At 62.5% G+C, this 15449-nt stretch overlaps 1 protein-coding gene across 2 annotated transcripts; it reads right to left on the bottom strand.

The window, feature by feature from the left end:
* Window positions 1-230: 230 nt before the first annotated feature.
* Window positions 231-14611, bottom strand: TSC22D3 (TSC22 domain family member 3). 2 transcript variants are annotated; one of them, XM_071757832.1, is made up of 3 exons: window positions 14127-14611; window positions 2045-2096; window positions 231-1462 (listed from the first exon to the last, which is right to left on the bottom strand). In XM_071757832.1, exons 1-3 carry the CDS (start codon window positions 14447-14449, stop codon window positions 1217-1219), a joined length of 621 nt encoding a protein of 206 aa, XP_071613933.1. In that variant the 5' UTR covers window positions 14450-14611; the 3' UTR covers window positions 231-1216. The 2 variants fall into 2 exon arrangements, with proteins under 2 accessions (XP_071613933.1, XP_071613934.1); XM_071757833.1 differs by lacking the exon at window positions 14127-14611 and adding an exon at window positions 2356-2535.
* Between the last annotated feature and the right edge of the window lie 838 nt (window positions 14612-15449).

The following is a 15449-nucleotide window of genomic DNA, read 5'->3' as shown; positions in this document are numbered from 1 at the left end:
GTCCCTGGGACCCATTTTGCCTCAAGTAGAGCTGTTCAGGGGAACTTACCTACCCTCGAAGATGGGAGGTGCTAGGTTCTCCCAGCTGGGGAGCAGCTGGGGAGCAGCAGTGTCCCCTCCTGTCCCCTCCCAGCAAACCCAAGCCTCTTCCCCATGTTGCTCACCTAATTCCCTCCCCTCTCCAAAAACATCCCTCTTCCCAGCCACAGACACACAGCTTGGGCCGCATGTTTATATAAAAAGTAAAGTTTATTGCAATTTCTATCTAGATTTACACAACTGCATCACCGCTTCTGACGTCAAAAGGGACGTCCTGTCACTTCCCAGAGAGTTGGCCAGGGAAGAAGGGAGCCCAGAGGCCCTGGCTGGCTCCCTCCACCCTGGCAGGCTGGAGCTCAGCCCGTCGCAGTCCCCATCCTCGCAGCGCTGTCACAGTGGATGCCAGAGGGGTGACTCCATCCCCTCTTTCGGGCAGTGCTGGACACCCAGTTCCAGCTGCTGGCCCCTCCAGTCTTGCTTCGAATCCCTCAGAGTGTGTACAGAGATGGACACAGCTGACCCCATGGGCACCGCACCTGCGGGTCTTTATGTATTGGTATGGCTACAGAAGATGCCCAAACTAACAAAACAAGCTTTTTTTTTTCCATTGTAATCCCCACACTGATGTGTGTACAGCCATGCACTATGCTGCAACTGCCACCACCATGGCTGCTCAGTCAGGTTTGGGCTCCATTACGCTCCTGGGTGGCAAGCGGGACAAAATCTTCATTGCTCACAAAACAACGGTCTTCCTCCAGGTTCAGGCAGTGCCAGATGAACCCCCCCTCCCCAGCACACTGCAGCAAGTGCACAGGGCTCGGCGTGTGCTCCTTCCAACCCTGGATTCCCGTCAGTGTGCCAAGGCTGCCCAGCACTGCCAGGGTGGGTGCTGATGCCCAGGCTTCAGTACAGCCTGGGATGGGCAGGCTGACAATTTACTCCTGGCAGAGGGCAGGTTGGGTGGGGAGGGGTCAGCTGCCTGCGTCTCCCTCGCAGAAGAGCATCCTCGTGCAGGTGACAGCCACTGGCTCTGCTGGCTGGCCGGGGATGCCCAGGGGTCCACGGCTCAGTGCCGCGGTCTGGCAGTCCTTCGTGTGAGATGAAGGTGGAAACAATTTTGCAGGAGATTAAGTAGAAAGAGTTCTGTGGCTCTGCCCACCCCGAGGACAGAGCCACCTTACACCGCAGAGGCCCCGGAGTGCTGGGCAGGGGCAGCTGCCCCGGGGCTCTGTTCCTCGGGGCACAGGACCTCCGTGGGGAGTCGGGACTGGAATTTCTCCAGCTGCTCAGGGCTGGCCAGCGTCTTCAGAAGGCTGTTCTCACGCTCCAGCTGGGAGTTTTTCTCCAATAGTTCTTTTATTTGCTCTTTCAGGACCTCCACTTCCTCCCGCACAGCATACATCAGGTGATTTTTTACAAGATCCTGCAAAAAGATGATCAAAGAGATTGATCACTTGACAGGTAATATCCCAGAGGTTACTCCCACCCCCCAGCAACTCGACAAATGCCACAAAGGCTTTTCCCAAAGGCTGTTCTCCCACCCTTAGCACACGGTGCTTACCCAGTGTACCCCCCTCGCCAGCACCCACAGCACCCCTCAGGTCCCACATCACTCAGGTCTCACTGCCTTAGGAGCCACCCACCAGCTCCCCCACCACCCCTTGGGGAGTCTGGCAGTTCCATATCACCCATGGGACCTGTCTTGGTCACCCCTACATCTTCGGAGGGTCCTTCCCACGTTCCCCCCCCCCCAGTCTCGGCTCCCTGCGCACTGCGGCGCTGCCGGCGCCAATGAGCTCAGCCAGCAGCAGGCAGACAAAGAAGCTGCTCAGCCCAGCAACAGGCTAGGGAGCAGAGACCCCCCTCTCCGGGCAGACCAGCCACCCGGGGACTGGGGACATTCTCCCACGCAAGAGCACCTGGGGACATTCCCCAAGGCAGGAGCAGCCCGGGGTGGGGGGAGGTGCACGGGGGAAGGCGGGCGGGGAACGGCGGTGCGGCTCACCATTGCCTGCTCGATCTTGTTGTCGATGGCCACCACGCTGGCTCCGGAGGCACTGGAAGAGAACACAGAGGCACAGCGTTACCAGCGAGCTCCCGAGGAACCCCTTTTTTTCCCGGGGGATCCATGCACCAGGACATTGCAACACGCTTTCTTCACTGGGGATTAACGCAGCGGAACCCCCCGGAGCAACAATGCCCCCGGGGCCCCTCCAGCGGGCTCTCCCGGGACAACAAGATCCCCCTTCCCCCGGGGCAATGCGGGGGTGTGTGTGTGTGTGAGGGGGGCGCGGTCGGTCGCGGGGTTATCCCTACCTGTTATCGAGCTTCACGGAGACTACGTCGCCCCCGAGCAGGGAGGAGAAAAAGGAGATGGAGAAGTTGTGGAGCTGGTAGACAGCCACCTCCATGGGAGATTGGTACATGCCGGTGCTCATGGCTGAGGGTAGCTACGCGACCACACGAGAACGTCCAGAACACTCTCCGGTTCCTCCCCTCGCCGCCCGCCTTTATATCAGCCGCGTCCGCCCCGTCGGGCGGTGCCAGCGGGACCGGGACAGCCCCCTGCCCCACAGCGCCGCGCGCCGGACTGGCCCGGTACGACAAGGCCTCCCCCAGCTCCCGGTACTGCTCCCGGTGCTGCATCCCGACCCCCGGTACGGCACCACTGTACCCCACTTGCGAAACTCAGCGCCTCCCAGTTGCACCCCATCCCAACGTGTCCCCCGCCCACTGCAGGGCGCCTGCCCCCCCAGTACTGCGTCCTTGTTACTCTGCACCCCCCCAATCCACACACCCACTGCTTCCTGCACCCCTCATGTGCTGCAGCCGCAGTCCTGGCACCCAGCGTTCCACCCAGACGCCTCTGCACCTCTGTCCTGTGCCCCCTACACATCAGGAGAATGGAGGCTCAGCTGCGGGCAGGCGGAGAGGGGGGGCAGGGGGCGAAACCCGCTTGAGGGGACTGGGAAAACGGGGAAGCAGACTTTGCATTTGGGCTGTGCGCCCCGCAGAGCAGGACCCTCCGGGGTGCCAGGGGAAGGAAAGGGGGTGCGAAGGGAAAAGGGTAGCCATGGGCGTGCAGAGCAAAACCTGGCATGCAAAACAGAAACGGGACTGAAAAACAAGACGGGCGCGCAAAACAAGGGCCGGAGTGCAAACCAAAACCGGACTGCAAAACAAAAACGAGAGTGAAAAACAAAACCAGTGTGAAAAACAAACCTCAGGGTACAAAACAAGCCCGGGTGCAGCCACCGCCCCGCCCCGCCCTTGCATAAGCCGGCACCGAGCGACTCCGGGACCGGCTCCGAGCGGGGGGCCGCCCCGCGGACACGGCCGGGAGTGCAGCGGGACCGCGGGTCCAGCCCGGTGCTGCCCCCCAAGCTGCGCCCGGAGGTAGATTGGGGTTTCTCACAGTGATGGAGAGGGCACTTTAGGCCTTGCGCATCTTCGCGTGGGCACACGCGTGTGCAATGACACCGGGTCCGCTACCGTAGCCGCAGAGCGACATGCGCATAAGGCGAGGTGCAGGGAACGACGCCCAAAAACGCCCCTACCAACGCGGGGGTGGGGGGAGGAGGTCTTGGGGGGGGGGATTGCATTGCCCACCGCAAGCGATGGCGGTCGGCTTGCACCCCCCTGGGCTGCCCTATCAGCTTCGGGACTTCTCTCTGCCCTGTGGACCTGCACCCAGTGGGACTTTGTTCAGCACCCGTGGCCACCGACCCTGCTGGCTCATCCTGCACAAACTGGGGCGGGTCTGGTCACTGATGCTGAGCAAGACCCTGCAGCACAGCCCGTGACATGGCGTCCGAGGAGGCATCAGTGCTGGCAGGGGCACGTGAACCCCAGGGATGAGGCAGAAGACCCCAAATCCCCTGACGTGGAGGGTGCTGAAGGTGCCTGGCACCTGGCTGGTGGGTGCCAGCACAGGGTGTGACCTGATGGTAGCTGTGCTGCTGTGCCCAGTCCTCAGGGAAGGGGTATTTCCCCGTCAGGGAAGCTGAGGCACAGTGCACTGCTTAGAGCAAGGTCTTCCCAGCTTGCCCTTCAGATAATTACACCCCCCCTTCCCAGGGCAGGAGGAGGACCGGGATGTCCCAAGCAGTGAAGGACATGGGCACCCTGTGTGTTGCCCCAAGAAAGCATCTCCTCCCCAGGGGTGAGACTGTGCATGGGAGAGGCTCTTCTCCCCAGGGGTACACGTGTAGAACCCCTTCGTCCCTCCCTCTGCAGGGGGCATTGATGCATGCGCCAGCCTGGCCCATGCAGGGCTGCTGGGCTGGGCTGTGCAGGGGGGCTGGCGCCTGTCACCCCCACCCTGCCCGTGCCTGGCCCTACTCACCAGTCCCTCCTCCTGAAGAGGCTCGGGGAGTATGGCGGCTGGAAGGCCATGCTGGTGCCTGGGACCCCTCTCCAGCTCCTCTGCCCCAGCAGTGATGCTGGATGTGCCTGGGGAGCAGGGACAGCCCTGGTGGCAGAGACAGCCCGGGTGCCAGCCACATCCCCGGGCCACAGGCATGGGGTAAACACGCGGGGCAGATGACCTCAGCCCTGCTCAATCGTCCCTTTCAGGGGCTGTTAGGGCCAGTGTGCCACCCCGAGCCACGAGGGGGGAGAGGGCAGCTGCCCCCCTCCCTGGGCAGATGAAAGGAGCTCTGTGTGCTCTTGTCCCCGCAGTGGCTGGTGGTAGGCAGGGTGACATCCCCCGGGACACAGCTCTGTCCCCTCAGCCAGGACAAGCCCAGGCCACCCACACCAGGGGTCCCATGAATCAGTTTCCCATTGCAGCCTCTGTCTTCTGCAGAGTGGTAGGCAGCAGCAGGGAGATAGGGTGGGCAGGCCCCAGACTGCCCCTAGCCCTGGCAGATGTGCCTCAGCTTCCCCACCACCTCATCTCCAGTGCTGCAGCACCCACAGACCTGGCCCAGCCCAGGGAAACACAGGGAATTTTCCCAGCAGGGAAATGCTTTGGGGGGAATTGCTCCAGCTTTGCCATCACTGATATTTTTCCCATGGAGCTGAGACCATTGCAAAAATAAACCAAACTAAGCTCCTGACTTCCCCACCATCCCTCCTGGGGTCTTTCCCAGCCCTGCACAGTCTATGGCCATCACTGCTGAGGGTGTGGGCTCCCCAGCTGGAAGGCTGGGAAGGGTGCTGCCCTGAGCCCCCGCAGAGGTGAGGGATGGAGGTGCAGAAGGTTCTGCTTTCCCTTTCCATCCCAGTGCTCAATGAGTGAGGAGCCCTGAGGCAGCCAGCTCTGCCGGGAAAGTTCACACCAGGCACAGGGGCTGCCAGCCCCCCTGGCACCACACCACGCCCTGCAGCCCCTTGCCCACACACTCACTCAGGAGGAGGTGGCTTCTGCTCACACCTAGAAACTTACATGTGTGTGCACACGTGCCAGTCCTGCACGCACACACACATGTGCACACCCTGCACACGCAGGGACACACCCACACTCCTTCCCTGCACACGTGTATCTTCCAGCCCACACGGGCACGCACGCTGCACACATGTGCACGCCCTGTGAGCACACATGTGCTCGTGCATCCTGCACGCATATCCTGCAGGCACAGCCCCCCTGCATGCACACTGGTGCATCCTGTGTGTGCGCTGCAGGGGTGTGTGTGCACTGCAGACACCCCCTGCACACACACGCCTGTCCCTGACTCACACTGCTGCAGACATGTGCACTGTGCCGGCAGAGTGGGGTGAAGACAGATGGCTTTGCAGGGGGGGAGCACCCCCAGCCCATGGAAAGCCCCCCTGCAGCCCCGTTGGCATTGCAGAGGTGGGAGCCACAGCTCACAGCACCCTGCTGGACCCCCAGGTTTTACTCAGCTCTCTCTGGGGCCTGCACAGGAGACCCTGCAGCCTGCCCAAACCACTACCCAAGCAACAGGGAGCCCGTTCCCAGCTGCCGGTGGCCCTGCAGAGAGCCCTGGGGGCTGCTGGCCCCCTTCCAGCAGTGCTGCTGGGATCCGCTTCCCCTCCCACCACCCCATTTCATCTTCCCGGGGGCCTGGCAGCAGCAGAACAGGGTGGGAAGTATCCCTCCTTGCTCCTCCAAATGAGCAGGGGGCCATGGACTTGCTGGTATTGTCTGGCACCAGAAGCCATGGTGATGGGCACCTTGGAGCAGGCTGGAGGAGAAGGTATGGGGATGGGAGATGCATCTGCCTTCTGTGTGCAGACAGGGCCGGTTCATAAGGCAGGGCCCAGCTTGTGCCTGTGGTTATTTTGGGAACAATAACAGAAGCTGCCATACAGTGTAATTGTGACACTAATTGTGGTGCTCTCTGGGGGAAAAAAAACTGAGAGGCTGTGACACCAGCCATTCACGGTGTCACCCCCAGTGATGGCCCTGCAGGGTTTGTGCCCAGCCCACAAGGTGACAGCTCTGGTCACCAGGGCAACATTTAGTGAACACTCCCTCCTCTGCAACAGGACAAGGGCTGCAGCCCCCACAGGCCCAGGCCTGGCTGGCACACAGGACAGCAAGAAATACGGGGATGGGGTCAGCTCTTCCTTCCTGGCACCCCACACTCCTGCCGGGGTCCCCATCCCCAGAGACCCAGGGATAAGCTGTGCCGTGGCACAGAGCCTTGTGCACCCAGCCCGTGCCAGGCCCTGCAGTGCCACAGGCTGCAGGATGCCCTTGTCCTGCCTGGGGGGAGGCAGGAGCAGCCCTGGCTCCTCAGCCCCTGCTTTTCCGCAGCTCCAACCTGCTCTGGCTGCTCCGTGGCAGCATTCTGGGTTTGCCCTCTCCCAAGGACCCTGTTCAATGGGAGGAAGGCCCTGCAGAGGGTCCGAGGCGTGGGAAATGTTTATTGCCTGGCCTCAGAGAGCAACACGGGAAAGGCGCAGAGCCAAAGCTGCCCAAGCTCCTCAGCAGAGCCAGATCTATGGCTCTGGGGGTCACAACAGAGGGGGAGAGGCAAAGCCACTGCTTGCAAACACACAGCTAAGAAAACTTTGCCTTTCACAGCCTGAAATCCTGCATCTGTGGCCAAGGGGACTGGGGACACCAGGACCAGCTGGGTGATGGCGGGGGCTTGTGGGAGTGATGGGGAGAGCTGGGTGGGGGACAGGTCTAGTGGAGCCCCCAGCCTTGCCCAGCAGCCCTATCCTGGTGCTGGGAAGGGAGAGGTAATGCCAGGGGCTGCCCATGGGCAAGCAGGCAACTGTGTACTCTGCTGTACCCCCGGGGGCTGCAGGGACCTGCGGGATGTTGGGAGATGCAGGTAGGGACACAGCTGAGCCCCCAGGCACAGGGCATGGGCAAGGATTGCAGCGAGAGCTCCTCCAACCCGTTGGGCTGAAGGCAGCGTGGGGCAGGCGGGGAGAGCACTGGCAGGCTCCCATGTCCAGCTGTTGGGCTGCCTGCTTCCTCCGATAAAGGTACTTGGCTGTACTCCCAGTTCTGTGTTTTCTGGCGTGCGAGCGCACACCCCGGAGCCGGCCTGCTGAGAGCTGCAATTTTTCTTTTCTCTAACTTTGTCACCAGTCCCCCTTCTTCCTCCCATGCCCCCCACCCCTCACCCCCCCTGCAGCCGTGCGAGGAGGGGAGGTGAGGGCTGACCCGGCTCCGGCACAGCCCTCCCTGCACATGGGAAGCCCCCGGAGTCACGGCTTCCCCAGGCACGATGGGGTAGGAGGGGAGGAGGAAAAAAGGGCTGATCCGCTTGTTATCAGCCCCGGACCGCGTAGCCCAGCCTCCCGCCTCGCCTGCATCTGCTGACACCGTCTCCACGCTGCTACCAGGGGCTGGGCAGCAAACCTCGGCACTCCGGCTCCCCCCACAGTGCAGCACGCTGGGGGGAAGGTGTCAGGTACGGCAGAGCCCATCAAAAAAGCCCCCGGGGAGCTCCCGCGAGCATCGAGGCGATCGGCGGGGGGGAGCACAGGCAGCCTCGGCCACGCTCCCGGCACCCGCGGATGGGGGATGCCTAGCCCCAGGGAGGGAGGATGGGTGGAACGAACCCTCCGCAGAGATTTCACCCACAAATCTGTCCACAGAGCAAGTGTTTCACACCCACGGGCCCTGCGGGGTGGAGTCCCGTAACTAAACTCCGTGTTATCACCTCCCTGGGTTAGCCCTGCCCGGCCCCGCAGCTCTCCAGCCCAGTCTCTGAACTGTCCCCGTTCCGCAGCCCACCGTAACAGCTCGGGTAGATCTATTTGGATCATCCCCAGGGCCCGGCTGCCCTTCTCCGGTCCGGTTCCAGGGAACTGGGCACAGAGCAGAGGTGGCCGTGATGCTGAAGGGACACCCGCAGCCACCTTGACGCGCAGTGCCCTGGAGCCTCAGAGCGCAGGGTGGGCAGGGGGCCGCCGGCCGAACCCTGAGCCCCTGGCTGGCACAGGCCCGGCTTGTTCCAGAGATCCCCGGCCCCAGAGAGGGACCCCAGGGTAGGGCCTCCAGCATCTGCAGGCAGAAATCGTTCTGCCTCGACAGAGGCGCTCGACAGCCAGGCCGGGCGCTGGCAGCAGCTGTCTGGATCGCTAATTGCAGGCAGCTCGTTATACAATGAGCGGGCAGAGGGTGCTTGAGGCTGCGAGAGGGCAGCGCCTCGGTACCTCGTGCAGCCAGCGGCTGCTCCTCCCGTCCGGAATAACCTAAGTCCAAGGACACCCTGGAATCCTTCACTTTCCCCTTCCAAATGTGCCTGAGCTTTGTGCTCTCCTGCTCGGCCCAATGGCGATATGTTCGGGGGGTTCCCTCAACTCCCCTTTCCCGGGGGAGGGCGGAACTGGACCCCGCAGAGGAGCGCAGCCGGTGGGTGGGGGTGATGATGAGGAAGGAGCCCAGCTCGGAGCCAGCCACTCGGGAGAGGTCAGGCAAGGACGCGCTGGGGTTGCGCAGCTTCGGCAGAGCCAGTTGGTTATTAATACCCCTCCTGGCCTTTGCGAAGAATCCTGGGCATTTCAGACTGGGGACGCTTCATTGAAACCCCTCCCTCGCTGACATTTTGGAACAATAACAACAGGAATGACAATAAGCTGCTGGCGGGACGTGTACCTGCGGCGCTGCCCTGGCTGTCAGCTGTTGACTGCCTTGTGCCAGCCTTTGGGGACAACCTGACAGTCCCCTGCTCCAAACTGCCCGAAGCAGTCCTGCTCCTTGCCAGGAGAGGATCACCAGGATAGTTTCACGTGAAGCCGTGGGGATGTCTTGCCCTGGCCCCTGGCATTGGCCACCCCACTGCCCAAGCAGGGCAGAATTGCTGCCCCCAGGGGAGTCACAGGCAGGGGGTGCTGAGGACAGGATCACATCCTAACCCTAGGCATGGAGGGGCCCAGGGCTTCTGCTCTGCCATGAGAGTCATTCCGCAGCAAAAGCCCCTCAAATATACATACATACATACACATATATATATATATATCTCTAAGCACTCAGACAGATGATGACGAACTCCTGTCCCAAGGCCAGCAATGTGTGGCACCTGGATAAATATAGCTCAGAGCTCATCAGCAAAGCATGGTTTTGGGACAGGTTGCAGCCTTTAGTGCCTCTCCAGCCCTCACATCCCCAGGATACCCTATGCAAATGGGGTCTCAGTCACTCCATGATGCTGGCATGAGTGGGGGTAATGGTGCTGGGACCAGGGCAAGACCCCTCTAGCCTGCTCCAGCCTCTTCCACACCTCAGGTTCAAAGCTTGAAATAAATCCTGGCCAGCATTTACCCTGTGGGGTGGCACTGCCCTTACCTGCCTGCCCTTGGGACACAGACACCCTGCCTGCCCAGAGCTCGGCATGTGCCCTGGAAGAGAGGCAGCATCTGAGCAGCCACAGGGGGCTGAGGTGACAGGTTTCTGTGCAGCTGGTGTTGGCATCATTGGGCTTCATCTCAGCTGTGCCAAGACCCCTTGGCCATTGCCATGTGGCCAGGGGCAAATGGCTCCACCACAAGGAACTGGAGATGCTGAGCAGGACTCTCCTGGGGAGTCTCCTTGCTTGGGGTGAACTGGGTCTCACAGAAGCAGGCAGGGACAGGCACTGTACACAGTGTGACACATACTGCTAACAGCCCTGCCAAGCACGGTGTGCCATGGCCAAGCCTGGTGCTGCTGGGCTTCCCAGGCCAATAGCCCCTGCCAGCCTGGTTGTGGGAACATTGCCCTGAAGCCTGCTGGGCCATGGGATGGGATCCCGGGATGGCAGATGCCTGCAGTGGACACCAGGGTGGGCAGAGCAAGCTGGCTGCCAGGCATCTTTGGGGTGGTGGGAGGATTAGGGCACTCCAAGGTCAGCTGCTCCCCGCATCCAGGACTCCTGCTGCCAAAGCGAGCGCTCCCCAGCACCCTGCTGCTCCACGAGGCTGGACACACCACGCTGCAGGACACGGGTCAGACCATGTGCAGCTGTCCCACCACAGCAAAACAAAAAACTAGCCAGTGCATCAGTCCCGAGGGAGGAGGGTGGCTCCTGCAGCCCCCTCCCTGGGCAGCACTGCCCTGGGGCTGGGAGGGCTCCCCGGTCCCACGCCCACCCCACTCCCACGATCACTCGTGCTCCCCGCAGGCCCTCTCTCTGTCAATGCCTCCTTGTTGCCCCCGCCCACTCTACAGCAGGAATGTGTGCCCAGCCCCGCCACACTAGGGTGCCCTTTGGGCCCAGGCTCCGTCCCCTCCTCCTGCATCGCTGCTGCAAAGTGACACCCGACGGATGGGAACAAATGGTGACATGCCACAAATGCCACCCTGCCACCCTGGCCTGGGCAGCTCCTGCTCTGATGGCTTCTCCTGCTCTGATCCATCCTCCCGCCCCCCAGGGCAGCACAGCACTCCCCTGCCTCCCCTGGCTTGCCCAGGACCAAGGGGAAGGTAGCCCCCTGCCCCTTTACATGTCTCAGACCAAGGGGTGGGTCATTGCCAACCCTGTTGGGTGGAGCAGCAGGTCCCACAGCACCTGGAGAAGGGCTGGCCTGGCAGAAATGTCCCCTGACTGCCCAGGGCAGGAAGGGGTAATGGGGTGGTTGGGCTGCAAGATCTTATCCAGAAGAGGCTGGGCCAGGAGAGCTAGCATGGGCTGGTCGGTGTGGGTGAGCAGGTTGGCACATATCTCTGCTCCCCACCCCAGAGCCAGGCAGGGCCCTGCCTGAATCACACACCAGCAGGCACCCCGGGGGTGCTGCTCTCCCCTCAAACCCCAAAGCCCTGGGGAAGGGGCCATGCCCTCACAGGGAATGCTCTCCCCAGCCCATGCATGGTGGGGCTGATGCCTGGGTCTTGGGTGGCATTGTGGAGGGACAGCAGAGACTTTTCCGCCCACAGTGATGACAGCTGCAGGGAGGAGCTGTGTCACCCAGCCAGCACGGCGGTAGCTGTCACCCTACACCTGGTGCTTCTGCGCCAGTTTGGACCCCTGATGCTGCCCAGGAGAGCAGGTCACGATACCCTGTGTGAGGGCATGGAGTGGAGACAACCTTTTGAACAGGACTCCACACAGAACCCAAGCCAGAGGGTTTCCTGCAGGACATCAGCCCTGTAGGCATTTGGTCCAGAACATCCTAACTTCGTGCATCCCTCATGGCATCTCTGCAGCAAGGACAAAGCATGGAGGGCCTGGCAGGGACCACCCAGCCAGGAGCAAGCCCCCAGAGACAGGCTGGAAATGCTGAACATAAGTTGTCCAAGGCTCCCAGCATTGATCTGACCTTGACTTGCAAGCCCAGGGACTGATCCATCATGGGCTGAAACTGTCTCCAACAGCTCCAGAGCCAGACCTGACTCCAGATGCAGCTGCTTGGTCCTCCCATACCAGGCTGGACTTGGGCCACACACAAGCATCTTCATCTACATGACCTCCCTTTCCTCCCGTGCCAGTCTAGGAACACATCATCTAAAACAAGGGGCACAAACCTGCTTGGGTTCCCCGGTGCCAGCAGGAAGGGTGCCCTTATCAGGCCTGTTATCGGGGTGTTTCTCTGACACCCACAATCCCTTGCTCTGTATGCTATCACCTCTTGGGTATCTTGGCTCATTCCCCAGGAGGAGAAAGTTCAGGCTGGAGCAAAACAACAGCAAACACAGGTGTGGGCACACCTGCCTGCAGCACCCGGGGCTGTGCCCCCCAGCTCTCCCACGCCATGCCACCCAGACCTAGAGGGGGATCACCCAAACTGTCTCCAGGCTGGCAACTGGGTACCTGGAAGCAGGGGGTGATGCCACAAACTGGAACGATTGGAGCCTCTGGGGACACAGCACACACCAGGGCACGGAGGATAGGCTTGGGTACCACAGCGAGGGGCACTGAGGGGCACAGATGGGAGAGGCCCCCCTCCCCTGATTCCTCCTCTTGCTCCTGGCCTCAGCAGAGCACCTTGATGCTTGCCAGGAGCATGATGGGCCCTGCCCCAGCAGGGTCTGGTTGGAAGGCAGCAGGCAGTGCCCACATCTCCCACCTCACCCACAGGTCCCTGGCACAGCAGGGACACCCAGCCCATGCTGGGGACAGTGTCTCTCCCCTCCCCACCCATGGTGCCCACTGGCTGCAGCCTCCCCGATCCCGGGGAAACCTCTGGCTCCTGACTTCCTCCCGGCTCAGTGGGTTCCCCCCGGCCATGCAGCCTGGAGCGTGACTGGGTGCCGGGTGTCTTGGCGGGTGTCCCAGCTCCTCCTTTCCCACCTGAGCGGCAGCTCAGAGTTATGTAAGTGCAGGAGGAGCGTCTGGGACCAGGATGGCTCCGGAGGAGCTGCTGCTCACACTGAGACACTGGATGGGGCCAGCGGGCATGTGTGCTCTGCACGCGTGGGGCAGCCACGTGTGAGCCCACCCAACCTCTGAGGGGAGCGAGAGGCACCTTGCATGCTCGTGTGCAGCCCTGGTGCACGCCTGCAGGTGCATGTGCAGGCGGGGAGGTCACAGCGAGGTGTCTGCAAAGGCGTGGGTGATGCTGTGCACCCCACCAGCTCGACACCCCACCCACGAAGGAGGAACCGCTCAGGCACACAGATGCCTGCCACATCTGCACCCAAGGGCCACACGTCCTCTCAGCCCCAGGAGAGGGGATGCATCCTGCCTGCTGAAGCCACACACAGATCCTCCTCTGCAAGGCCCCCAGGTTCAGCCCAGCTTTCCAAGGATGAGCTAGGGAGCAGCAGGCCTGGCAGCCCCCAGCACAGGCTGCACCCTGTTGTTCCCACAGCCCCAGTGCAGAGCCAGAGGTGTCAGTGCAGGCCCTGAGACAGCTCTGTTCCCTCTCCATCCCAGGGTCTCCATGGGCCAGGGACCCTATGGGGCAGCAGCCTCAGGGAGCACTGTTCAGCCTCCTCTGCCCATAACGCTGGAGCAGGGGCACAGGGACACTGCACTCCTGCCTGCCCCAGACCTGGGCAAGGTCGAGCCCAGACCTCGAGGACATAGATGAGACCACCCCCAAGATGGAACAGCTTGGCTAGGGCCAAAGTCACTTTCCAGGGATGGGAAATACCACCCAGGTCAAACCTCTCTCCACTCAATTTACTGCAGGGAAACTGCTGAAAGAGCAGGACCCAGTAGCAGGACTGTCAGGCTCCCTACCCAGTTTCTTGCTACCTCTGAGGGTGGCTTTTGAGGCAGCATGGCTGTTTCCCAAGTGACAAGCTGACCCTCCGCATGCAGGACAGAGGACGATTCCTGTTTGAGGCTGGACACTGTCCATGCCCCTGCAGGCAATGTCCATGTGGATAAGAGGTAGCCAGGGAGATGAACAGATAGTCCAGGGGCCAAGACACACAGCTGGAGGCTGTTGTCACTGCCCAGATAGACACAAGGCACCAGCAGAGGGGCACGGCTGGGCACCACGGGCAGAGCCATCCGGACCCACATGCAGGGACTGGGCTGGCACCACCCACGGCAGGCGGGCTGGGCTCCCTGCCACACGCAGCCACTCGTGCTTCTCCCCACCTAGAGACTCCCAGCGCTGCCACCCGACTCGCCTCCCGTGTCCCGTGGGTCCCCAGCCCCAGGGTGTCACGTGTTCCCCTGCCAGCCTGGGGGATCTGCAGGTCCCACGTCTCGCCCCTGTGCTGCCAGCCCCCGAGGACGTGTCTCCGGGAGCACCTCGCACCCGGGCAGCCCCTCGGCGAGACTCACCTGTGGAAGAGCAGGAGGATGGAGAGCAGGGTCTGGTCGATGTTCCTGTTGCAGATGCCCTGGTTGAAGAGGTAGCAGGGGTCCCGCACGACGGGCTCCAGCGAGTCCTGGCGCATGATGGAACTGAGCTTGTCGGTGTTGAGGTTCTTGCGAACCAGCTGCTCCTGCAGCTGCCGGAAGCTGCTCACGGTGGGGCTACCCAGGTTGTTGTTCTCGGCGCCGGCCCCCTCCTCCAGCCCGCTCCGGTTGGCCAAGTCCAGGCAGCAGCTGCAGCAGTCCAGCCCCACGGGCGACCGGCACTCCTCGGTGGGCGACGAGGACATCCCGGGACACCCCCGCTCCTTGCCACCGCGGCGCAACCGGGACAGCTCCCGGGGCCGCTCCCGGGGCCGCGGAGGGCGAGCGGCGGCAGGACGCGCCCGGCTCCGAGCGCCGAGCACGGCCCCGATCCCGCCGCCCGCCCGGCACGGCCCGGCTCCGCCCGCCCTGGCCCGGCCCCGCCCCGGCTCCGCCCGCCCCCCGGTCCTCCCCCCCGGTCCTCCCCCCCGATCTTGCTTTGCACCCCCATGCGTGGGTCCCGGCGGTGCTCCGCCCCTCCCCCCCCCCAGCAGCGGGGTCCCGGGGGTCCGCAGACCCCAGACCGGGCGGCTGAGGGTGGCAAGGGGTGGCCAGGGGACATGCGCTGTCCCCCATGGCGCTGCGGGCCTGCTGGTAAGGGGGCAGGAGGGCTCAGGGAGGCATCAGTCCCGGAGGCTTCAGCTCGGGCACGGAAACGTCCGTGTGACTCCAGGGAAGAGTCAAAAAGAAGGGAAAAGCGAAGGAAAAGGCAGAAAGGTTGGAGTGATCCGGCACCCCCGCTGCAGCTAGGACGTGTTTAACCCTGAGCCAGAAAAAAAGGCGCGGGTGGAACCTGTGCACATCGGGCCAGGTTGGGGAGAAGTTCTGGTGTGCCTGAGGGGTGCTGGGGGCTCCGGGGGTACACAAGGGGAAAGGAAATTACTGCACAGGGGGGGAAAGGGACTTCCCTGGCACACCTGCATCCCGACAGGAACATCTCCCCCACCAGCAAGTGATGCCTGTGAGTGACTGGGCACACGGAGCTGCCCTGATGGTGCTGGGGTACAGGACGAAACCTCCTGAGCTGTGAGGACAGCTGGGCTGTGACGCCCGGGACAAGGAACAGAGGGCACCAAGGTCCCAGATAAGCAGAGACACAGAGACAGGGTGCGAGAGGGCTGACCGTGGAAGCTGGGCTGGGCTGTTACCATTGGTCAATGGACCCTTCGAGCCAGCTGGGAGATCTATCACCCCTTTGGAGAGGAA

This window comes from Heliangelus exortis, chromosome 14, assembly GCF_036169615.1.
Source record: "Heliangelus exortis chromosome 14, bHelExo1.hap1, whole genome shotgun sequence".
NCBI classification, from domain to species: domain Eukaryota; kingdom Metazoa; phylum Chordata; class Aves; order Apodiformes; family Trochilidae; genus Heliangelus; species Heliangelus exortis.
This window is presented reverse-complemented; position numbering and strand designations above follow the sequence as displayed.

Bases quoted from the DNA above. Each gene is read 5' to 3' on its own strand.
- TSC22D3 (XM_071757832.1), bottom strand. From the start codon at position 14,449: ATGTCCTCGTCGCCCACCGAGGAGTGCCGGTCGCCCGTGGGGCTGGAC. The intron at 2,097-14,126 runs GTGAGTCTCGCC...GTTCTCTTCCAG, and splicing joins ATCCTCCTGCTCTTCCACAG to TGCCTCCGGAGCCAGCGTGG. The intron at 1,463-2,044 runs GTGAGCCGCACC...ATCTTTTTGCAG, and splicing joins ACAAGATCGAGCAGGCAATG to GATCTTGTAAAAAATCACCT.